The following is a 25,308-nucleotide window of genomic DNA, read 5'->3' on the forward strand; positions in this document are numbered from 1 at the left end:
TGATTTTTAATGAATCAGAGAAGTTTTCTACCATTATTTCTTTGAATATTTTTTCTGCTCTTTTCTTTCTTTCCTTTCCTTCTGGTATTCTCATTATATGTATATGGTACCCTTGATGGTGTCCCACATTTTTCCAAGGCTCTGTTCACTTTTCTTCATTTATCGTTCTCTCTGTTTTCAGCTTGCATAATCAATGTCAGTCTATCTTCAAGTTCATCAGTTCTCTTTCTCTTGCTAGTTCATGTTTATGGTTGAGCTTCTCTAGTGAATTTTTAATTTCAATTATTATACTTTTCAACTCCAGAATTCCCATTTGGTTCGTTTTATATATATGATTTTTTATCTCTTTATTGATGTTCTCAATTTGATATGACATTGTCATCATTCCTTCCTTTACTGCTTTAATTGTGCATTCCTTTATTTCTGTGAACATACTTATAATGACTATTTTGAAGTCCTTTTCTGTTAAATCTGACATCTGATCTCACTCATAGGCAGTCTGTGCTTTTTCTGTCTAGTGTATGGGTCATACTTAAGTGTTTCTTTGCATGCCTTGTGACTTTTTGTTGTTAACTGGACATTTTAGATAACATACTGTAACAACTCTGGGTACTGATTCTCCGCTTTCAGGGGCTTCTTATTGTTATTTGCTGGTTTAATTTTTAGTGGCTGGCTAGAATATTTTAGTGAAGTCTATTTCCCTCCTACGATTTTAAGCCTCTGTTGTTGCTCCTCTGGGAGGTACAGCTTTGGGTATGCCCATGGTTGATTGCTGAATTGTTTTCAGTAATGCTCTGGAGGTAAATTCCTTTACAAACTAATCCAACCAAAGTACAGCTTCTTTGAAGCAATAGTTTCTGAGATCCCGGTTTTATACTTGCTCTAATCCCAAAAAGGAACTTCCTAGTGATCTTATTCCTTGGTTTGCTTCCTGCAAACTAGTTGGCCAACAGTCTAAACTACATCTTCATTTAATCCTGTAATCTCCTTTTCCCCACAGCCTCACTATTCTTGAAAGCACCTTTAGGTTTGAACTTCTCCACACTCTATTGTAAATGGAGTCAGTCCTTTGGAAAAAGATTAGGAGCTATCTGCCTTATGGCCTACTTCCCTTTTGCCCTTGGCAGAATCTCTGAGCCCAAGCTGTGTTCCTGATAGAGCATATATAAATTTAAATTTTGTCAAAACATATACTAAATACATGAAAACTTCTCAACAGGATTTTTTAAATCCTATGCTAGGCCGGGTGCAGTGGCTCACACCTGTAATCCAAGCACTTTGGGATGCTGAGGTGTGCGGATCACTTGAGGTCAGGAGTTTGAGACCAGCCTGGCCAACATGGTGAAACCCTGTCTCTACTAAAAATACAAATATTAGCTGGGCGTGGTGGCAGGTGCCTGTAGTCCCAGCCACTCCAGAGGCTAAGGCAGGAGAATTGCTTGAACCCAGGAGGCAGAGGTTGCAGTGAGCTGAGATCATCCAGCCTGGGCAACAGAGCAAGGCTCCATCTCTAAATAAATAAATAAATAAATAAATAAATAAATAAATAAATAAATAAAACTCTAAATTAGACCTAACCAAATGAGAATCTAGGATTAAAGCCTAGACGTGTATTTTGACACTTCTCCATGTGTTTATGATGTACATCTTTAGTTAAGAAATCTGTGTCAGAGACATTCACTAAATATTAGTCCTGAGGTAGAAGTGCTTATAAATCTTTTGTGAAGATTTATGCATACTACCCCGAAACTGGCTGGCTCTTTTTAATTTGTAGTTTTAAAATTTTTTCACTGGAACAGATTCAGAATCCTGCCCCAAGACCAGGTCTTTTTACATATGCATTTTCCTTTGTTTCTTTAAAGTAGCCTATATTCATAAGTTTGGCAAACAAAGGATTATCATACGTGTCTGGTTTTATGATGTCTACATTAATTTTTTTCTCTTGCAGGTGAAAATGAGTTCTTCAGTAAGAAGAAAAGGCAAGCCAGGCAAAGGAGGTGGAAAAGGGTCTTCTAGAGGAGGAAGAGGAGGCAGGAGTCACGCCAGTAAATCTCATGGGAGTGGTGGTGGTGGCGGTGGCGGTGGTGGTGGTGGAGGTGGCAGCAACAGAAAGGCCTCCAGTAGAATATGGGATGATGGAGATGACTTTTGTATCTTCAGTGAATCAAGGCGCCCTTCCAGGTCATTATAACTCTTTGAATGTTTAAATAAGGAAATGGTTTCAACCCCTAATGTATGGGACAACAGATGGCTGAGAAGGGAAAAAAAGTCGAGTGATTCTGGTCAAATTAATTGTCTTCCTCTTTGTAACCCTTTTCTGAAGGCATGATGGGAAATAACAGCTTTTGTGTGTATGTAGGTTGCATGACGCTGTGAATTGAGTGTAATACTGCTATTATACCCAGTGTTACTAGGAAAGTAAATACAGAAATAGTGTGATGAAAATTATTTTAAGTATTCCTTAGGCATCATAAATTGATGTTAAAATGATGATGTTAACATTGAACATGGACAGGTGCGGTGGCTCACACCTGTAATCCCAGCACTTTGAGAGGCCCAGGTGGGTGGATCGCTTGAGGTCAGGAGTTCGAGACCAGCCTGGCCAGTAGGGTGAAATCCTGTCTCTACTAAAATACAAAAATTAGCCAGGCATGGTGGCGGTCACCTGTAATCCCAGGTACTAGGGAGGCTGAGGCAGGAGAATTGCTTGAACCCAGGAGGCAGAAGTTGCAGTGAGCTGAGATCACACCACTGCACTCCAGCCTGGGTGACAGAGTGAGACTCCATCTCAAAAAACAAACATTGAACAGCCTAAAGTGCAACATGGCTGTACTGTAACTTTCTAGTTGATGAGCTGTGTGTTTTCCAGCCAAATCCGCCATCATCTGATGATGTTACATGTGGTGACCAGTAACAGATGTCTTATCTAGGCTTCTCTCCTGTTCAACTTTTAACTAATGAATAAATTATGGGAATTCTAGTAATTCTAATGAGTATTTAATAAAAGTAAACGTTTTGCTATTGCATGTTATACAGTATAACTACAATTAGGCATCACTTAGTGACAGAGATGTGTTCTGAAAAATGCATTGTTAGGCGATTTCATTGTTGTGCAAACATCATAGATGTACTTACACAACCCCAGATGGTACAACCTCTAACACACCTAGGCTATATGATGTAGCCAATTGCTCCTAGACTACAAATCTATACAGCATGTTGCTGTACTGAATACTCTAAGCAATTATAACACAATGGTAAGTATTTGTGTATCTAAACATGTCTAGTTATAGAAAAGATACAGTAAAAATAGAGTATAAGAGATTAAAAATGGTACCTATATAGGGCACTTACCATGAATGGAAGTTGCAGGACTGGAATTTGCTCTGGGTGAGTCAGTGAGGGAGTGGTGAGTGAATGTGAAGGCCTAGGGATATTACTGTACACTACTATAGACTTTATAAATGGCAAGCAGCATAGTCTCTCTATATTGCCCAGGCTGGTCTTGAACTCCTGGGCTCAAGCGATTCTCCTGCCTTGGCCTTCCGTAGTGTTGGAATTACAGGCGTGAGCCACTGTGCCTAGCCAAGAACCTAACTTCTGAGTTAGCTGCAGCTCCATAGTTTTTCAAAACATGGACATTATAGGTTCTTGGAGTCCGTAGATGTTCATTCATTTGTACCCAGTAACACTGGGTATAATATGAATAATAGGCATCCTGCAATGCCTACCATGCACCAGGCACTGTTTTAGGGACTTAGAATTGCAGCAGGGAGTAAAATATTGTCCTTATCTAGATAGAATGGGATTTGAGATCGAAAAACCATAAACGAATATATAACATTACCAGGTGGCACATGCTATGGAGAGAAATAAAGGAGTGTAACAGGGATATAAAATACCAAAATAGAATTGCTATTTTATGTAGAAAGCCCCCCTAATAAGGTATCATGTGAAGAGAGGCAAGAAGTAAGTAAAGGAATAAGCTGTGAAGTTCTGAGTGTAGAGCATTCAAGGCAGAGGGAATAGCAATTTCTTAAGGCAGGAATGTGCTTGGAAGGTTTAGGAAATAGCAAAGAATCATGTGGCTAGAATGAGTGGGCAAGAAGGCAAGTGGTAGGCAATTAGATCAGAAAGGCCAGACTGTATAGGACTTCATGGGCCATTATTAGGACTTTGGCTTTTGCGTGAAGTAAGACAGAAGGCCTTTGGAGGGTTTGAGGCAAGGGTGTGTGATATTATCATTCACTCTGGCCAGAGTTGCTTCTATTCAGTATATGCCTTTATGTGAATTAGAAAATGGTGCTCCTTCCTTTGGACAGTTATAGCCCCACACCAGGATCATGGCTTAGCCAGCAGAGCATGGACCGGATTTTGCTGTCCCTTCCTCCCTCTTCTTCCATCCCAGCCAGGAGCCTTTGTGCCGTGTACAGTCTATGAATCCATACTCAATAGCATTGACTGGGTGTGCTTTGTAGAGAATAAACTATAAAGGGGCATGAGTTGAAAGCAGAGAGACCAGTTAGGAGATGTTCTCCAAGTGTAGATATTAAATAGATAATTAAATATAGAAATCTGAGGTTCAAGAAAAAGATCTAGGCTGGAGATGTAAATGTGTGAGTCTTCTATAGATAAATGCTAAAGTTCTGAGTCTGGATAAAATTGAATAGAGAAGGTATCTGATGTTTGAGCCCTGGGACACTCTAGGTTTTAAAGCTAAGAGAATTTGGAATGTTCCCAACACAAAGAAATGATAAATGTGTGAGGCATTAGATATCCTAATTACCCTGATTTGATCACTACACATTGTATGCATGTATCAAAATATCACATGTACCCCTGTATTAGTCCATTCTCATGCTGCTATAAGGACATACCCAAGACTGAGTAATTTATAAAGGAAAGAGGTTTAATTGATTCACAGTACCACAGCACTGGGGTGGCCTCAGGAAACTTACAATCATGCTGAAAGGGGAAGCAAACGCATCCTTCTTCACTAGGTGGCAGGAGAAAGAAGAATGAGAGCCAAGTGAAGGAGAACGTCCCTTATAAAACCATCAGATCTCATGAGAAGTTACTCACTATCACGAGAATAGCATAGGGGAGACTGTCCCCATGATTCAACTACCTCCAACCGGTTCCCTCCCATAACGTGGGGATTATGGGAACTGCAATTGAAGATGAGATTTGACTTGCAGCCAAACCATTATCAACCCTGTAAAGAATGTACAATTATTATGTATCAATAAAAATTTTTAATTAAAAAATAAATAAAGCTAAGAGAAAGTATGAAAAACAAAGGGGATTGAGAAGGAGCTGCCAATGAAGTAGGAAACTAAGAGAGTGGTTTTTGGAAGCCAAGGGACAAAGGTGTTTTAAAGGAGAGTAGCCAATAAGATTGAATTGTATGCTTAAAGAGGGCACACATTTGTGGAAAAATGCTTCTGGTAGGTCAAGGAAAATGTGCACTAAGAATTGTCCACTGGATTTGACAATGTGGATATCATGGTTAACCTCGACAAGAGCTGTATTAGCATAGGAAATACTGATTGGGTTGTGTTTCAGAGAGAAGAGGAAAGAAAATGGAGACAGAGACAATGATTTTGATAACCTAAATGAGAAGTTTTACTATAAGGGAGCTAGAGGGAGGAGAGATGGGGCAGTAGCTACAGGGAGATGTGCACTCAAGGGAGGATTTGGCTTGGTTTCATTTTTTTAAGAGGGTAGACCTTATAGTATGTCTGTATGCCGATGGGAATGATCCAAAGAAGAATGAAAAACCAGTGATGTAGAAAGGGGGATAAGTGCTGGAATGATTTCCTTGAGGAGATTAAAGAGATTGGCATATAGTTTACAAATAGAAAGACTGACTTTAAGATAAAGGATGACTTTAAGATAGGAGCATGTGAAACTCCCAACTCCCCCTCATGTTTAACTGATATTTCCTAATGATCAGACAAATCATAAAAGATTATATATGCTGTGTAATTTATTTATTTCTTTTTTTTTTTTAAATAGAGACAGGATCTTGCTATATTGCCCAGGCTGGTCTCGAACTCCTGGGGCTTAAGCAATCCTACCACTTCAGCCTCTTAAAGTGCTGGAATTACAGGCGTGAGCCAATGCCCCTGGCCTTTTTTTTTTTTTTTTAAATAATCAGAAATAAAGATAATTGGGTATTTTAGAAATAGGGCCTAATATTCACAAGGAAGAATGAAACTCAGTGGTTTTCAGATTTTAATGCAGAATGAAATGAAATGCCCTTCATGTCCTATAGTGCAGAGGAAACCATCATTAGCATTGCTTTTTCCCAAGGATTCTTGACTTAGTGAAGCCAGAATTAATGATTAAGAAATTGTTAAGTTTTGTTGTTGTTTTTTTTTAAACGGAGTCTCACTCTGTTGCCCAGGCTGTAATGCAGTGGCACAATCTTGGCTTACTGCAACCTCCACCTCCAAGTTCAAGTGATTCTCCTGCCTCAGCCTCCTGAGTAGCTAGGATTACAGGAGCACACTGCCACGCCCAGATAATTTTTGTATTTTTAGTAGAGACAGCGTTTCACCATGTTGGCCAGGCTGGTCTCAAACTCCTGACCTCAGGTGATCCACCAGTCTCGGCCTCCCAAAGTGCCAGGATTACAGGCGTGAGCCACTGCACCTGGCCAAGAATCTGATAAGGTTTTTTTCCAGCAGGTCTGATATAATGAAGTCTGGTAAATACTATAGAAAATGGAGAATCTCCTCACATTCATTGTCATCTTTTGTAAGATACTTGACAATCCAGTTTGTATTGTGTATATTTGGGGACCCCTGAGGAGAGTGTAAAAGTTCTGATTGCAGGTATGTGTGTAATTTTGCTCTTTTGTTCTCTATAGACCTAGCAACAGTAACATAAGCAAAGGAGAGTCACGCCCAAAATGGAAACCCAAAGCCAAAGTACCCCTTCAGACTCTACATATGACGTCTGAGAATCAAGAGAAAGTGAAAGCTCTTCTCCGAGACCTGCAAGAACAAGATGCTGATGCTGGATCTGAGTAAATTGTTTTATTTGAGTCAATTATTATATTAAGGAAAACATACTGGCAGTGTGAAGGTCCTGTGCATCTTTGGAATGCTGTGTCAGTACTGATTCTATTGTGGCCATTTAATTAGTTGAAAGTGAGCCAAGAGAAATACAAGAATAACTATTCAGCCACAATTTTAGAGTGAGTTTGTTTTGCAACATCCATGGGATTGCCTTTTTATCTTTATTTTTTTCCAGGGCAGTGCTCATATGGATTCAGTAACTGATTTATCTGTAACCTTGCAGATAAACCCTTGTAATGAACAAGTAGAAGTAGTGTTCAAGGAGCAAATATTGACTCGGTCAGGTGCAGTCTTAGGATTTGCTTGTCATGACTATCTGCCTAAGAGAAAGCTTTTACTCTTAAATTGTAGTCGTTTCCCACTCTACTGCATTTCGGCTCTTTTGCTTTGGATTTCAGTTGGAGAAGTTAATTCCTTCTTTCCATTTACCAGAATTAATTAGTGGCCAGTCATGAACAGCTCATTTTCCATCATATCTACAAATCTCTTATCTGTTTTAGATTTAGAAAGGGAGATTATGTAGCAAAACAAACAATTAGGGATAGTTTTTTTATGAATGAGAAGAGAGACAATAGCCAAGGTTTCTGTGATTAAGAACACAGGCTCTGGAATCTGTCTGCCTTTGGCAAAATCTCTATTTGCTCCTTAATGTGTAACCTAGGCGGCAGTTACTAATCCTCTCTGAATTTTAGTTGATCATCTAAAAAAAAAAAAAAAAAAAAGGACATTCCAGTAGTATTTGGTACAGTTATTGGGAAGATTAAAGGAGTTAGTTCATGTAAAGCACTTAACACAGTACCTGGCATTTAATAAATGCCTGGTAAATGTTAGTTGCCAATATATAAATTAATAGTTCAATATAAGATTAAATCAGCAACTGAAGAGTAGTCAGGATCCTATGAATTAAATTCTTAGACCTTTGCTAAATTTTTCTTTGAAGTAAGTAGAAAATAATATCTAATATATGAAAATGTTGCCTTTGCTAGAAGAGGCATTTCTGGGGAGGAGGAAGATGATGAGCCTGATTGCTGTAACGATGAGCGGTACTGGCCAGCTGGACAGGAACCTTCCCTCGTTCCCGACTTGGATCCTTTGGAATATGCTGGCTTAGCCCCAGTGGAGCCTTATGTTCCAGAATTTACAGTCTCCCCATTTGCAGTGCAAAAACTTTCCAGGTGATTGCTTTGATCATTTATGGGAGTTGGGAAAGAATTCAAGGAAACCGAAATCATATAAACCCACTACCCGTCTTTGTGTACTTTCCTATTATGTGGGTTCCAGCAATGCCTGATAGGCCTAATATTCTATCTTATCAGAAGGGGTCATTGAGGAGGGCTTATTTTTATCAGGGATGCTTTTTCAAAATACAAGCCCTGCCTATGTATAGTCATAACTTCATCTAAACATATTTAAATGAATTTTACTATAATGATGTGATACTGCTTTTTATGTGTCATTTTTGTCATGTTTTGCCCTTGACAGGTATGGTTTCAATATTGAACGCTGTCAAGCAGTCCTGAGGATGTGTGATGGAGATGTGGGAGCATCACTAGAGCATCTCCTTACCCAGTGTTTTTCAGAGACATTTGGAGAGAGGATGAAGATCTCTGAGGCAGTCAACCAGATAAGCTTGGATGAGTGTATGGAACAGCGACAGGAGGAGGCATTTGCTCTCAAGTCCATCTGTGGAGAAAAATTTATAGAAAGAATTCAGAACAGAGTCTGGACCATTGGGTTAGAACTGGAGTATCTGACAAGTAGATTCCGTAAATCCAAGCCAAAAGAAAGTACCAAAAATGTACAAGAGAGTTCACTCGAAATCTGTAAATTTTACCTCAAAGGAAATTGTAAATTTGGATCAAAATGCAAATTCAAACATGAAGTGCCCCCAAATCAAATTGTTGGAAGAATAGAAAGGAGTGTAGATGATTCTCATCTTAATGCTAATGAAGATGCATCTTTTTTATATGAACTTGAAATTCGATTTTCTAAAGACCACAAATATCCCTACCAAGCTCCCCTCGTGGCATTTTATTCCACCAATGAGAACCTACCTCTGGCTTGTCGTTTACATATTTCTGAGTTTCTTTATGACAAGGCCTTGACATTTGCGGAAACTTCGGAACCTGTCGTATATTCTTTGATAACCCTTTTAGAGGAAGAATCGGAAATAGTCAAGTTACTAACAAATACCCATCACAAGTATAGTGTCCCTCCTGTGAACTTTCTGCCAGTACCCTCTAGGACCAGAGTAAATAATCCTGCCTGTCATAAACCGGTGATTCCAAATAATTCTTTTGTTTCTAATCAAATTCCAGAAGGTATGTAAGGCATTGATCTTGTGGAGGGAGGCATTCAGAATGATGGGTTTAGAAGTCAAAGCTTTTAAGGCTGGTCTAGGATGGCTTAGTGATCTTGAACAAGCTGAACAAGCCATTAAGTCCCATGGGCAAAAGGGAATGAGAATTCCCTGAACTGTAATTGTATCTGACTTTAATTGTAAGGCTCAATTGTGTTGCTGTGGTTGGGCTCCCTGAGTTGAAAGTTTGTAGTGATGTATGTTTAACTATATACAATCCGAGGCTTGGAAGGACCTTAAGGTACCTTCTCAGAAAATCTGTTTTATTTAATTCATTTGGTTTTCATATGTTTACTTCTTATACTGTATACTGAATTACTTTCAAATGAATTTTTAGAGATATTTTGCTTTCTATACCACTATCCATACCCTCCTGCTTTTGGTGTACTAGACCCCCAGAATTCTTTAGGGATAGCTCTTTGAATCCCTAAATCCTCAAATACTTGTGCAGGCTTCTAGCTTTGTCTAGATCTAGGTTTACTGTGCAGATTCTTTTTATTTTTGTTTTTTTAAGATGGAGTTTCACTCTTGTCCCCCAAGCTGGAGTGCAGTGGTATGATCTCAGCTCACTGCAACCTCTGCCTTCCAGGTTCAAGCGATTCTCCTGCCTCAGCCTCCTGAGTAGCTGGGATTACAGGCACCCACCACCACGCTTGGCTAGTTTTTCTATTTTTAGTAAGACAGGGTTTCACCATGTTGGCCAGGCTGGTCTTGAACTTCTGACCTTGGGTGATCTGCCTGCCTTGGCCTCCCAAAGTGCTGGGATTACAGGTATGAGCCATCGCACATGGCCTACTGTGCAGATTCTTACACCACAAGTAAGCCCCTTTCAAAGAATTATCTGCTGGGTGTGGTGGCTCATGCCTGTAATCCCAGCACTTTGGGAGGCTGAGGTGAGAGCACTGCTTGAGCCCAGGAGTTTGAGACCAGCCTGGGCAGCATAACGAGACCCCATCTCTACAAAATATATATATTTTCTTAGCTAGTCAGCCATGGTTGTGCACTCCTCTGAGTCCCAGGTACTCAAGAGGCTGATGTGGGGGAATCACTTCAGCCTCGGAGGTAGAAGCTGCAGTGAGCCATTGCATTTTGGCCTTGGAGACAGAGTGAGACTCCGTTTCTTAAAAAAAAAAAAAAAAAATCCTCTTTTGTTTGTTGCTATCTATCTTTCTTCCAGAGAAACAAAAGTTTGTATTATTTCATAAGAGTCCTTGGGTAAACTTCAATGAGTAGAGAACAGTGACACTGTTCTGAGATGTGGCTGCTGGTCAGTTAGCCAGGTTCACTCACTAACCACCCGACCCACTCCCAGATGGCAGCTTCTAGCGCATGGGGTTCAAATGTGTTCCTTGGGAAATGAAAATTATGTGTCATGGACTTTTTTTCTAAAATAATAGTTTTATTGAGACATAATTTATATACCATAAAATTCACTCTTTTAAAATACACAATTCAATGGTTTTTAGTATTTTTATAGAATTGTGCAACAATGACCACCTTTTAATCCCTGGACGTTATCATCACCTCCAAAAGAAACCCTGTACCCATGTACCCATAGCAGTCTCTCCTCATTTTCCCCTTCCCCCAGCCCCTCACAACCACAAATCTGCTGTCTGTCTCTATAGATTTGCCTACTCTGAACATTTCATAGAAATGGAATTACACAATATACAGCTTTTTGAGATGGGCTTCTTTCACTTAGCTAATGTGTTCAAGGTTCATCCGTGTCCTAGCACATATCACTACATCATTCCTTTACATCATTCCTTTTTATTAGTTAATAATATTCTATTATGTGGACATATCACATTTTGTTCATTGATTCATCATTTGATAGATATTTGTGTTGTTTTATGTTGTGGGATTTGGGGACACTTGCATATAGTTGAAACATTCACTGCTAATTCTTTTAATGTTAATTACTTTGTTTATGCTTGATAAAAGTTTATTTGAGGATGCATTTTAAGTTCTTTAGAAATAGAAATACTAGAAATGAATGAACTTACTTTATTCAAGTTTTAACTTTTTCTCCATTTTGACTTTTTGTTGTTGATACTCTGTTAGACAGCGACTTTCCCCTTTTGTTAAAGAAAGAGCTCCGTACTGAAATGTTTTCTTTTATTTCCTTCAAGTTGAAAAAGAATCAGAATCTGAGGAGTCAGATGAGGATGACGGTCCTGCACCTGTTATAGTAGAGAATGAAAGCTATGTGAACCTTAAGAAAAAGATTTCCAAAAGATATGACTGGCAGGCAAAGTCAGTACATGCTGAAAATGGTAAAATCTGCAAGCAGTTCCGAATGAAACAGGTAGGGTATGCTGAGAGAATGAGTAGCATTGCCTCTCTAATATCTGGATGATGGGATTAGGAATTAGGGAGCTTTGGCTACCCTCCCTAATATTCTTTTGGTTCTTTTTCTCCCTGAGTGGTCAAAGTTTCTACAGGCCACAGCAAACTTAAGTGCATATGCTAGATGGTTTTGGAAAATCCTATAGCTGGTACATAGCAAACACACACATCTATGCCAAATAGTCTCAGAGTCATGTGCCTTTGGTACTGTGACAGACAATCTGGTATGTAAAAGGAATATCAATACTGTGGTTTAATGGCCGGGCACGGTGGCTCACGCCTGTAATCCCAGCACTTTGGGAGGCCAAGGTAGGCAGATCACCTGAGGTCAGGAGTTCAAGACCACCCTAGCCAACATGGCAAAACCCTGTCTCTACTAAAAATACAAAAAAATTAGCCAGGTGTGGTGGCAGGTGCCTGTAATCCCAGTCACTTGGGAGGCTGAGGCACGAGAATTGCTTGAACCTGGGTGGTGCAGGTTCCAGTGAGCCACGATTGCACCACTGTCCTCCAGCCTGGGCAACAGAGCAAGACTCTGTCTCAAAAATAAAACAAAACAAAATAAAAACAAATACTGTGGTTTAGAGCTAGGCGGGCGTGGTAACACAAGCCTGTAGTCTCAGCTACTTGGAAGGCTCAGGCAGGAGGATCACTTGAGACGATGCCAGCCTGGAAAACATAATGAGACCCTGTCTCTAAAAACAAAACAAAACAAATACTGCGATTTACCTTAGAAAAAATTAATATATGAAAGGAGAAGGATAAGGAAGGACTTTTACCCTGTTTCAAAGACTCAAAGGATAAATAATCTGCCCAAGGCCACATAGCTAGTAAGTGGTTTAGCCAATTCTGTTTCTAAAGTCCATTTTGTTTTTACCCCATTCACATGAAGATTATTTTAAAAGAATTCATAAGTGAACCCTGAGGGCAAAGTTAGAGATAGGGCAGAGGCAAGTTGCTTAACCAATATGGGAATTGGATTAAATGCTCTCTAAAGGCCTTCCAGTTCTAAAGTTCTGTGAGTCTGATTTTTGACACCATGTAACACCATCACATATGTAGTGCAATACCCATAGAACATCACAATGTATATAAATTGCACTGTAGGTAAGATGATAGAAACAAAAAATTAGATATTCAATTTGATCAGTGTGATAAGTTTATGATAAAATTATATGTAGGAAATGGCATGTTCCTGTAAATTTATTACAGTATTCAAAAGTGTAGCCAGAGTTTTAATAAACAGGGCTGTGTTTATAGCATTGGCCCTTAAATATGAAATTGATTTATATAGTTGTAGTGACTGCCCAAAAATAACCCTTTAGTGCTTTTCTATTATTGATTTAGGTAAAAATCTGATATTGTTTAGAGCTGTGCTGTCTGATATGGTAGCCCCTACCCATGTTTGGCTGTTTATATTAATTAATTAAAATTAAAAATTCAGTTCCTCAGTAACACTATTCTTCACATTTCAGGTGCTCAATAGCCACATGTAGCCAGGTGTTGCTGTATTGGACAGCACAAGTATAGAACATTTCCATCAACACGGAAAGTTCTATTGGACAGTACTGGTATAGAGACTCTTGTTGGGAAGAACTGGATATGTGCTAAGCAAGAGGGCTTTATTTCACCCAGAAAATCTTTCGGTTTATTCAGATGTTGGAAAACTATTTAATGTACAGATTCCACAACTCATTCTGGCTGATTCTCTGAGCAGCATTCTGAATAAAGTCTTCTACATCCAATCCCAACAAATCCAACAAAGGATTACTCAAGGCCAGGAGTGCAAGACCATCCTGGGCAACATAACAAGACTCTCTCTCTATAATTAAAAAAAAAAAAAGCTGTAATCCCAGCACTTTGGGAGACCAAGGCAGGTGGATTGCTTGAGCACAGGAGTTTGAGGCCAGCCTGGGCAACGTGGTGAAATCCTGTCTCTACAAAAAAATACAAAAAGCCGGGTATGGTGGCACACACCTGTAGTCCCAGCTACTTGGGAGCTTGAGGCGGGAGGATCGCTAGAGCCTGGGAAGTGGAGATTGGAGTGAGCCGTGATCACACCACTGCACTCCAGCCTGGCAACAGAGTGAGACCCTGTCTCAAAAAAAAAAAAAAAGTAACCCAACTGATATCTTATCTTTGATTTTATTAGGCTTCCAGACAGTTCCAGTCCATTCTGCAAGAGAGGCAATCACTCCCTGCTTGGGAAGAAAGAGAAACCATTCTTAACTTACTGCGTAAGCACCAGGTGGTTGTCATAAGTGGTATGACTGGGTAAGAATGCAGTTTATTCATCTGCAGCTTTCATCTATAAATATTATATGCACCCTGGTTACCATAACCAGTTCAACTTGTTAAAAACTATAGCTGAATTTATAGACATTATATACATCTGCCTTGAGACATAAGGCAAAAAAATCCAGCTGAAGACTTTTAACAAGGCTCATGTTTAAATTTAAAGGATAGTTCTAGAACATTTAGCTTGAAAGCTTTTTATCTTCTGAATTTATTCTGATTTCCTGTCACCCAGGCTGGAGTGCAGTGGCATGATCTCGGCTCACTGCAACCTCTGCTTCCTGGGTTCAAGTGATTCTTCTGCCTCAGCCATCCGAGTAGCTGAGATGACAGGCGCACCACTATGGTGCACCACCATACCCAACTAATTTTTGTGTGTTTTTAGTAGAGAGGGGTGTTTTACCATGTTGGCCAGGCTGGTCTTGAACTCCTGGCCTCAAGTGATCTGCCTGCCTCAGTCTCCCAAAGTGCTGGGATTACAGGCGTGAGTCACCACACCCAGCCTTTATTTTTCTTTTAAAAACAAATTAATTATGGTGCGTTATTTTTCCTGTTTTACATTCTCCTATTTAGCAGGGACAAATTGCAGACTTAATTTAGTTATTTATTCAAGAGTATACAATTTAATAATTATATTTGTGTCCAGACTCAGTGATATGGTAATAATTCGTATCATCTAGTTTATCTTTTTAACCTCAGCTAATCATAGCTAAATTAATACCTATAAAATATTTTGATAATCATGAGCTAATACTCCTTTTCTTTAGGGTTCATGTGTAGAGTTTACATTCCTAGAAGCATTTACAGACCTTAATTTAATGTCTGTTCAATAGTCCCAATTTTACAAATGTTACTAAACTATTATTTGATTGTCCTTTTGATTGGAGTGCAAATTCCTAGAATTTCCCACCTCTTGGTAATAAGTCAGGAAGTTGTTTTAGAAAATACCTGAAACTGAACAACTTTTATTCTAATTAGCTTTATCACTTTTCTCATTCCATATGATTGCTTCTTTAGTTAAATAGCCCTTGAAAACTTCGTTTTAGGACTTATTTGTTTTAATATACAGATGTGGGAAAACCACGCAGATTCCACAGTTTATTCTGGATGATTCTCTAAATGGACCACCTGAGAAGGTAGCCAACATCATCTGTACCCAACCCCGACGAATCTCTGCAATCTCTGTTGCTGAACGCGTTGCTAAAGAAAGAGCAGAGAGGGTGGGTTTGACCGTGGGATACCAGATTCGTTTAGAAAGTGTCAAGGTTTGTATGCTGTGCGTATTTCCTGGTAACAGAAATTTATGGTTTTTAGGTATAAAAAGTTTTGGAGGTTAGGAGATTCATGGGCAATTTGGGATATATACTTTCAGGTTATTTTTAAATTAATGATTACCTTCGGTAATCATTTATTTAAATATTTAGAAATATTTAGAAATATTTTGGTATAAGAACTCTTATGGCCAGGCGTGGTAGCTCACACCTGTAATCCCAGCACTTTGGGAGGCCAAGGCAGGCGGATCACCTGAGGTCGGGAGTTCGAGACCAGCCTGACCAACATGGAGAAACCCCATCTCTACTAAAAATACAAAAATCAGCTGAGTGTGGTGGCACATGCCTGTAATCCCAGCTACTCGGGAGTCTGAGGCAGGAGAATTCCTTGAACCTGGGAAACGGAAGTTGCAATGAGCCGAGATTGCGCCATTGCACTCCAGCCTGGGCAAAAAGAGCAACACTCCATCTCAAAAAAAACAAAAACAAAAACAAAAAAAAACCTCTTATTTGGTTGTACTAAATTTCCTCTGTAAAGCTTTTTAGTTTTTATTGGCAGAAGTCATCTAGTAAAGACTGTTTTGCTCTTGAACTTGGGACATAATCCATTTAACCAAATAAGGAGCAGACAAATTGAGAACTGATTTCATTATTCACTGTTTTTTAATGCTTTTTATGAAAATCTTAACATTTTGATATGAAGTAGAAAGGCTTTTATTACTGTCCCTGGCAAGAAACTGTGTTTACTATGGTTTCCTATTAAATGGAGCTGCTGGTGTTTTCAATATTTTTTATCACTATCCATTCAAAATGGCTTTCCAGTAATGTTTCCTTTCTTTGAAAATTTTATTAGTGATTTATATTGCCCTTTCATGTATAAGTCCTCAGCTACCAGACTGTTATACTGCACCACGGGCGTGCTGCTGAGAAGGCTAGAAGGAGATACAGCTCTACAGGGAGTTTCCCATATCATTGTTGATGAAGTTCATGAGAGGACAGAAGAAAGGTAAAACAAAGACTTTCCCAGTGAACACACACTCACCTGAAATGAAGGCATGGCGGAAAAAATTGTTTTCTAGTTCCAATTCAGTTTCATGCAGCTAGTAATGGTAATTTGCCACAAGGGAGGCCTATGTTAGAGAAGAGCAACTGCTTTCTTGATCTCCAGGGTCTATAACACTAAAAAGGACAGCACATGCTCATCACTTATTAGATGGAGTCATCCTGTTAGGTTAGAAGGTATACTTCACACCATCCTGGGCATTATGCTAAGTTGAATATCGTACTTAGTAGAAATAACAGATGTCATGCATGCTGTGGCTGAATGTATCTTCTTCCTTGTTTATTTGGTCATTCAGTCCTGACATTGATTCATGTATTTATTGAGCCTGCATTAAATGCCAAGTGATATATTAGTTGCTGGGGATACAGTGATGAACAAGCATGTATGGCTCCCCCTCATCTCTTACAGTCCAGTAGAAAAAACAAATAATGAACAAGTAAACAAGCAAATGATTGCAAATTGGAATAAGCACTATGAAGGAATAAACGGCATGCTTTGTTTGGAGGGAGAGACCCATAGATGCTCAAAGATTGTATCTCTGTAAGATGACAATTTAAATTCAAAACTGAAGTATGGCCGGGCGCAGTGGCTCACACACATAATCCCTGCACTTTGGGAGGCCAAGGTGGGAGGATCGCTTGAGCTCAGGAGTTGGAGCCCCACCTGGGCAACATAGTGAGACCATGTTTCCACGAAAAAAAAAAAAAAAAAAAATAGCCAGTAGTCATTCTACTGGGAATACAGGGAAAAAAAAAAAAAAATTAGCCAGGCGTGATGGCTCACACCTATGGTCCCAGCTACTCAGGAGGCTGAGGCAGGAGAACCAATTGAGCCCCCAGGAGGTTGAGGCTGCAGTGAGCTGTCATAGCACCACTCCACTCCACCCTGGTCAAGAAAGCAAGACCCTGTCTCAAAAAAAAAAAAAAGAAAAGAAAAGAAAACTGAAATATGAGAAGGAATCCCAGGTGAGAAATGGGGGTAAGGAAAGTACGTTTGAAGATTGTGCAGTGGGAAGGGGCTTTGTGAGTCCAGAAACAAGGAAGGCCAGTGCACCTGCTGTATAGCAGCAAAGGGGAAAGTAGCACAGGGAAGAAGCAGCAGGAGCCAGACCTTCCAGGGCCTTAAGCACCGTGAATAACAAAGCATGTGGATTTTATCTTATGAAATTAGAAGTCATTAAAGGGTGAGGCATAAAATAAAAATTCTTGCCAGACACAGTGGTACACGCTTGTAGTTCCAGCTACTGAGGAGGCTGAGGCAGGAGGATTGCTTAAGTTCAGGAGTGCAAGGCTATAGTGTGCTATGATTGCACCTGTGAAGAGCCACTTCAGCCTGGGAAATATCGTGAGACTCCATCTCTAAAAAAAAAAAAAAAAAAGATTAAAAGTCTCAATATTTTAAGTACTGAGGAGGGCCAGGAAGATGGATGCATTAATCATAGTTTGTCATGTGGATCATGCCCTAGAGCAGTAAAAGAAAACTAGTGGGAAAAAAGAGAAAGTCCTGTGAAAATTATGAAGTTTTCCCACAAAGTATTTTACCACTATAAATATCTTGAGAAGAAGAAAAAAAGTCTAAGTAAACTTGGTGGACTGATAGGAAAGCAGAAAATAGCTAAAAGCAAAACATAAAAAAAAAAAAAGGATTGGTGGCAGGCGCCTGTAGTCCCAGCTGCTCGGGAGGCTGAGGCAGGAGAATCGCTTGAACCTGGGAGGCGGAGGTTGCCGTGAGCTGAGATTGCGCCACTGTACTCCAGGCTGGGCGATAGAGCAAGAAAAAAAAAAAAAAGGAATTGAACAGAGAAGACATATAACCAGAAGGACTATTAGAAGAAATAATACATTACTATTATTAGTAAATAAGAAATATGAAGTAATTAGAAACTAAAGAAAGCAGACTTTTAGATAAAAAGAATGAACCAAAAGAAAAAGAAGTAATTCCTAGAACAAGACAATAATAAATATTAAATGACTATACAGAAAACATTGGAAATCTCTAAGGGGCAAATAATCTTTTTGTAGAAACTCCAGAAAACAATGGGAAAAAAAATTAATGGTAAATAATGTCATTTTGCCACTGTTGGAAATGAACATCTGAAAGAAGAAATTTTTTTAACAAAATCACTGAACAACTTGGAAGAAGAAGCCAAATAAAACATTCTCTCAGATTAATGGTATTTAAATGATTGAGTTATAAAGATAAGTTTAAACTTTTAGGGAAAACTATATCCAGTATAATTTTGAATATGAAGAGTAGCTTTGGATTCTATAACATTTGTACTTCCACAAACTTGAAGAAATGAGAACATAGCACTGAATTTGGTTCCTGGCTAAAATAGGAGAAAGATTTTTATAAAACCTAAGGATCTGTAGAATATGAACAGTTAAAAATTCAAAAGATGTTCACATCTGAATAAAGATTAATTACACAGTGGAGAAGTGTGCTTCAAACATTTACAAATACCAGTTTACAAGAAAGGGTATACAAATTACAAGGAAAAGTAGGGGAATATTTGCTAACTCTGACTGAAAAAAGCAAAAACTAATAAAATCTAGGAAAAAAAATCAGTAAAAATATTGACAAGATTAAAGGTTGAATATAGAAAGGTGACAGTTGTGTTAGTTTGAAATTTTAATAAATTTTCTAATCACAGAGATGGCATGATCATTCTAAAGCATTTAGTAAATACCAATACCAAAAAATGTAAAAGAAGAATCTCTGTCCCTTATAAAATTGCTAGTTACATGTTATAATTTTGGTCTCTTTTCTTCTGGGAGTATATTGGGAGTTAGAAGAGGGATATGATAGAAGGAGAGATGCATTTCCACAAACACTATTGGGATTATATAGTTTTGTTGTTTTGTTGTGCTGCTTTTGATTTAACAGAATGATAGCATGAGTTAATGAATTATCCTTTTTTTTTTTTTTTTTTTTTTGAAACAAAGTCCCTGTCATCCAGGCTGGAGTGCAGTGATGCAATCTCAGCTCACTGCAGCCTCCACCTCCCAGGTTCAAGCGATCCTCCTGCCTCAGCCTCCCAAGTAGCCGGAACTACAGGTGCACGCCACCAGGCCTGGCTAATTTTTGTATTTTTTTAATCGAGTCAGAGTTTCTCTATGTTGGTCAGGCTTGTCTTGAACTCCTGAGCTCAAGTGATATGCTCGCCTTGGCCTCCCAAAGTGCTGGGGTAACAGGTGTGAGCCACCACACCCAGCTGAATTATCTGTAAAATTAAGAATTTCATAAGGAAATTCTGAAGTCTGGATATACCATAAATTACTTAACCATTTGCCTGTTGTTATTAGATTATTTCCCTTTTCCCTGAAAAAGAAACAAAAATAGTCATAAATAATTAAATTAACTCATTAAAAAGAGCTAAGTAGTATAAGAATATGTTTTCATGAAAAACTCAAACAGGCCAGGCGCAGTGGCTCACACCTACAGGCCTTCCATTCTGGGATTACTGATTATATGTTCAGTAATTCCAGCATTTTGGGAAGCCAAGACAAGAGGATCACTTGAGCCCAGGAATTTGAGACCAGCCTAGGCAATATAGGGAGACACCATCTCTACTATAAAAACAAAAACAAAAAAATTAGCCCCAGCTACTCAGGAGGCTGAGGCAGGAGAATCACTTGAACCCAGAAGTTCAAGGCTGCAGTGAGCCGTGATAACGCCACTGCACTCCAGCCTGGGTGACAGAGTGAAACCTTGTCTCAAAAAAAAAAAAAAGAAAAACGTTATAGATAAAGTGAAAGTCCCTCTTACTACTCCCAAACCACTCTCAGTTCCTTTCTTAGAAGTAAACTGGTAGTACATCTTTCTATGCATGGATATAGATGTTTACTTTGTTAGAAATAGTTACTTTTGTTTTCTGACCTTTTTTTCTTACACAGATGATATATTCATTTAGTAAGTCAATGAATATTCATTGAGTACTTACTATGTCCCAGGCATTGTTGTAGATCCTGCAGTAGTGAATAAAATTCTTGTCCTTGTAGAACTTCTATTCTAGTGGGAGAGCTCATCAATAAGCAAGATAAATAAGTAAAATACAGAATATGGTAAGTGCCAAGAAGAAAAAATAAAGCAGAAAAAAGACAATAGAAATTCAAGGCAGGAGGGCATTTGAAATTTTAAATAAGGTAGCCAAGGAAGTCCTCACTGAAAAACTATCTTTGGAGTAAGGACTTGAAGGAAGTGAGGGAGCTACCTGCTTGAAGGGCTAGGAGAAGCCCAGTAATCCAGGCAGATTAATAACATGTACAAAAGACCCAAGGTCCATGCCTCAAAGACAGCAAGGAGCACAGTGAGCCGGTGCTGAGTGAATTAACGGGAGAGCACTAGAAAAAGATAGGGAGATAGGGACCATGTCATATAGAGCCTTGTTAGTAAGAATTCTAATGAGAAGTCATTGGATTTTAAGCAGAAGAGTGGCACAATCAGATTTTTCTTTTTTTTTAAGAGATGGGGTCTTGCTATATCGGCCAGGTTGGTCTTGAACTCCTGGCCTCAAGCATTCCTCCCACCTCAGCCTCCCAAACTGCTAGGATTACAAGTGTGAGCCACCGCACCCCGTCAGCAGAATCAGACTGACATTCGAAGAGCATTACTGGTTGGCTGCATTGAGAACAGATTGCAAGGGGGCAAGGGCCAAGAGACCAATTAGGGTGGTGTTATTCTGCCATGCATATTATTCCAGGCAACTTGGGATTTTTCCTACTAAAAATATGTCTTAGAGATGTTTTCATGTTATTATCTAGAGCTCTACCTTATTCCTTGTATCTGCTTCATGTTATTTCATAGACTGGATGATATTGTTATAATTAACCATTTCTCAGTTGATGGACATTTGGGTAGTTTCTATTGTCTTATTATTACAAACAATGCTATAATGAAAATCTTGTATGTGCCTCTTTGTGGTACATGTAGATATCAAGAAGTAGAATTATCAAATTTGTACCCTATACCAGCTAAGAGTAAAAAAATAATAATTATAAAATTTGATGATAAATCCTGTTGGGATTTTGATTGGTACTACCTGGATTTGGTTTCTTTGGGAAAGAATTTATATCTTTATACAAGTTGAGCATCCCTAATCCAAAAATCTGAAATAGTCTAAAATCTGAAACTTCTTGAGTGCTGACATGACACTGCAAGTGGCAGATTCCACTGACATGACACTACAAGTGGCAGGTTCCACACCTGACACCTTTGCTCTCCGATGGTTCAATGTACACCAACTTTATTTCACAGACAAAATTATTCAAAATATTATATACAGTTACCTTTAGGTTATGTATATAAGGTATATATGAAACATAAGTTGATTTATTCTTTAGATTTAGACCCCATCCCCCAGATATCTCATTATGTATATGCAACTATTCCAAAATCTGAGAAAATTTGAAATCTGAAACACTTCTGGTTCCAAGCATTTCACATAACGGATATTCAACCTGTAATAGTGAGGCTTCACATCCAAGAACAGGACATATTGTTCTATGAATGTTAACGGTTTTTTTTTTCACAGAGATCTTACACATTTCTTGCTCAAAATATAGTAAAAGTTACTAATTTTCAGGTGTTGAATTTGTTTGATCCTCAGGTGTTTCTTTTATTTTCTCTAGTGACTTCTTGCTGCTAGTTTTGAAGGACATTGTATCGCAGAGGCCAGGTCTTCAAGTTATTTTAATGAGTGCGACTCTAAACGCTGAGCTTTTTTCAGAATATTTTAATTCCTGCCCAGTTATTACTATACCAGGTGAATAAAATGCATCATTAAATATGTATCATTCTAATAAGCAAATATAATTATTTTAAAGTTTGAGACATAAGTAAATATTTATACCTCTTTCTAGAGAAGCGATTCATTTATAACATAAAATCATAAACCATATAATGCAGCTGATAAGGAGGTAACATATCTTGCTGGGAGATTTTTTTTTTTTTTTTGAGACGGAGTCTCGCTCTGTCACCCAGGCTGGAGTGCAGTGGCGTGATCTTGGCTCACTGTAACCTCCGCCTCCCTGGTTCATGCCATTCTCCTGCCTCAGCCTCCCGAGTAGCTGGGACTACAGGCGCCCGCCACCTCGCCCGGCTAATTTTTTGTATTTTTAGTAGAGACGGGGTTTCACTGTGTTAGCCAGGATGGTCTCCATCTCCTGACCTCGTGATCTGCCCGCCTTGGCCTCCCAAAGTGCTGGGATTACAGGCGTGAGCCACTGCACCCGGCCATTGCTGGGAGATTTTAATTTTTTTAGGGGACTTTTAAAAAAAGTTGTGTTTTTTTAAAAGTTGTGTTTTTAAAAATTGTGTTTAACATCAAAGTTGATAGTGGCAGTCTGTCATAAAGAGGGAACTTGTGTCTGTGACAGTATATTTGTTCATTTCTGGATTTTGCTAAATTTCTGGATGTTGGTCCACTCTGGCAGAAAGTGAAGTTGGACAGTCTGTGTTTTCTTTGGGCACTTCCACAGTCTCATTGTGGAATTAATTTATCACCCTGAGCTTTGATTTATCCTTCTTCAATTGAATACTAAAAAGACACTTTGGAAACACTGACTGATAAAAAATAGTGCAGTTTGTTTTAGTTATAGAGAATGCTGGCAATAAATCTAAGGAAGAAACTTTGTGTTTGATCTAGAATACAACTGTTAAATGTTTAAAGGTCCTTTATGGTGGAAGTGGCAGGGGCAGGGGGGGAGGGTATGAAAGGTGTAACAGGTAAAAGAAAAAAAGTCTTAGCAAAGGATCATTTCTCTACCTATACACTGCTTCTGTTTACTGACTGAAATCTACCCTTTCCAATTTCTGTTACCAAGAACTTTTCTTCTTGATACTTTTAAGAACACAGAACAAATAGGAAGTTAGCATGACAAGCTTTAAGAGAATTTTATATATATAAACTATTTCAAGATGGTTGAATGGGTGTTCTCAGGCTTTTCTATTTTATCTCCTTGTTTTTCTAGGTCGTACATTTCCTGTTGATCAATTTTTTTTGGAAGATGCAATTGCTGTGACAAGGTAAGGAAGATACTAATTAAGATTCAGTGAAAGGACCTGGCATGGTGGCTCATGCCTGTAATTCTAGCACTTTGGAAGGCAAAGGTGGGAGGATCCTTTGGGGCCAGTTCAAGACCAGCTTGGGCAACATATTGGGACCCCCATCTCTTGAGAAAAAAAAAAAGATTCAGTGAAACTTTGAAAACAGAATAATATTTGACCCTCAATGTGCCAGAATACTAATACATGTGTTAGTCTTTTTTTCTAATTTTTCTACACTTGATCTCAGCCAAAAAGCCAAGAAGTGATTTTCTTCTATTTTTTCTGTTTGAACATTTTGTTCTCCCCTCTCTTTCAGCAAACAGACTACCAATATTTAAATCCCTCTACTTACTTTCTTTTTTCTTTCTTTCTTTTTTTTTTTTTTTTGAGATAGAGTCTTACTCTGTTGCCCAGGCTGGTGTGCAGTGGTGTAATCATAGCTCACTGCAGCCTCGAACACCTGGCTCAAGCAGTCCTTCTACTTCAGCCTCCTGAGTAGCTGAACTACAGACACACAACACCATGCCTAATTTTTTTTAATGGTTTTGTAGAGACAGGGGTCTCATTATGTTGCCCAGGCTGGTCTCAAACTCCTGACCTCAAGCAGTCCTCCCGCCTTGCCTCCCGAAGTGCTGGGATTACAGTCATGAGCCACCATGCCTGGCCCCTCTACTTACTATAACTTTGGCAAGTAGCTTAATCTCTCTGTACTTTAGTTTTAATGAATTTATACTTGCTGATTCTGCTGAGAGCATAAAAAAATTAATGAATTAATACTTGCAAAGTGCTTAGAACTGTGCTTGGCACATAATGCATGCTCTCAAATGTTAGCAGTTATTGGCTGGGTGTGTTAGCTCACACCTGTAATCCCAGCACTTTGGGAGACTGAGGCGAGCGGATCACCTGAGGGCGGGAGTTCAAGACCAGCTTGGCCAGCATGGTGAAACCCCATCTCTACTAAGAATACAAAAGTTAGCTGGGCATGGTGGTGCATGCCTGTAATGCCAGCTAATCTGGAGGCTGAGGCAGGAGAATCGCTTGAACCTGGAAGGCGGAGGTTGCAGTGAGCTAAGACCACGCCATTGCACTCCAGCCTGGGTGGCAGAGTAAAACTCTGTCTCAAAAAAAAAAAAAAAAGTTAGCTATTATTATCATCATCATCGTTCTACTCGCATAGAGTTTGCAGTATAGCCTGAGTGTTAAGATATCTGTATAAACAATTGTAAGTACTAGGTAGAAAATGTTAATGTGCATTGCATATAAACAGATCTCTCTTCTTTGAAAGCCCTACTTTCTCTTCTTAGTCTTTGATCTTGAGGATTCCCCAAGATTTTCCTTGCACTGTTTCTTCTCACTATTAACTCTCCCTTGGCTACCTTAGACTCATGTGATTTCTGCTGTCATCCCTGTGCCGAGAACTCCCAGATCAGTATCTTCATTCCTGACCTCTGAGCTCTAGAATGAAACACCCCTAATATCTGGCAGCTTAAATACAAGTCAGAATTTTTCTCCTTCTCTGTTCCTTCCTTCTCTAATAAGCCCCCCTCCTAATTCCATATTCATTTAATGGTACTATATTCTTAAGCTAAAAACCCAAAACCAGTGGCTCTCAAATTTTAATGTGCAATAAGGATACTTAGGGAGCTTATTAGAATTATTAGTTTCTGGGCCCTATTCCACTACCATTGAATATGAGCTTCTGAGGAAATCATCTTTCAACTAGTTCACCTGTCTTTACTTTTTCAAACTCACTGCTTCCAGAATATATATATATATATATATATATATATTTTTTTTTTTTTTTTTTTTTTTTTTTAATAAGACAGCCTCACTCTGTCA

The 25,308-nt window shown here is 38.9% G+C and overlaps 1 protein-coding gene across 5 annotated transcripts in view; it reads left to right on the top strand.

The window, feature by feature from the left end:
• DHX57 (DExH-box helicase 57) overlaps positions 1-25,308 on the top strand; it is a 78,340-nt gene that overhangs the window by 5,253 nt on the left and 47,779 nt on the right. For 3 of the 5 annotated variants that reach the window (XM_024242726.3, XM_054547641.2, XM_024242727.3), the window contains exons 2-11: positions 1,949-2,181; positions 6,875-7,033; positions 8,072-8,260; positions 8,568-9,406; positions 11,577-11,752; positions 13,946-14,067; positions 15,158-15,353; positions 16,241-16,365; positions 22,053-22,186; positions 23,394-23,448. In XM_024242726.3, coding sequence (XP_024098494.2) covers positions 1,955-2,181; positions 6,875-7,033; positions 8,072-8,260; positions 8,568-9,406; positions 11,577-11,752; positions 13,946-14,067; positions 15,158-15,353; positions 16,241-16,365; positions 22,053-22,186; positions 23,394-23,448 — 2,222 coding nt within the window. In that variant the 5' untranslated portion in view covers positions 1,949-1,954. Of the gene's footprint in view, positions 1-1,948; positions 2,182-3,018; positions 3,258-6,874; positions 7,034-8,071; positions 8,261-8,567; positions 9,407-11,576; positions 11,753-13,945; positions 14,068-15,157; positions 15,354-16,240; positions 16,366-22,052; positions 22,187-23,393; positions 23,449-25,308 lie in introns of those variants that run through there. The other 2 variants (XM_054547643.2, XM_054547642.2) reach the window with 2 other exon arrangements.

This window comes from Pongo abelii, chromosome 12, assembly GCF_028885655.2.
Source record: "Pongo abelii isolate AG06213 chromosome 12, NHGRI_mPonAbe1-v2.0_pri, whole genome shotgun sequence".
NCBI lineage: Eukaryota > Metazoa > Chordata > Mammalia > Primates > Hominidae > Pongo > Pongo abelii.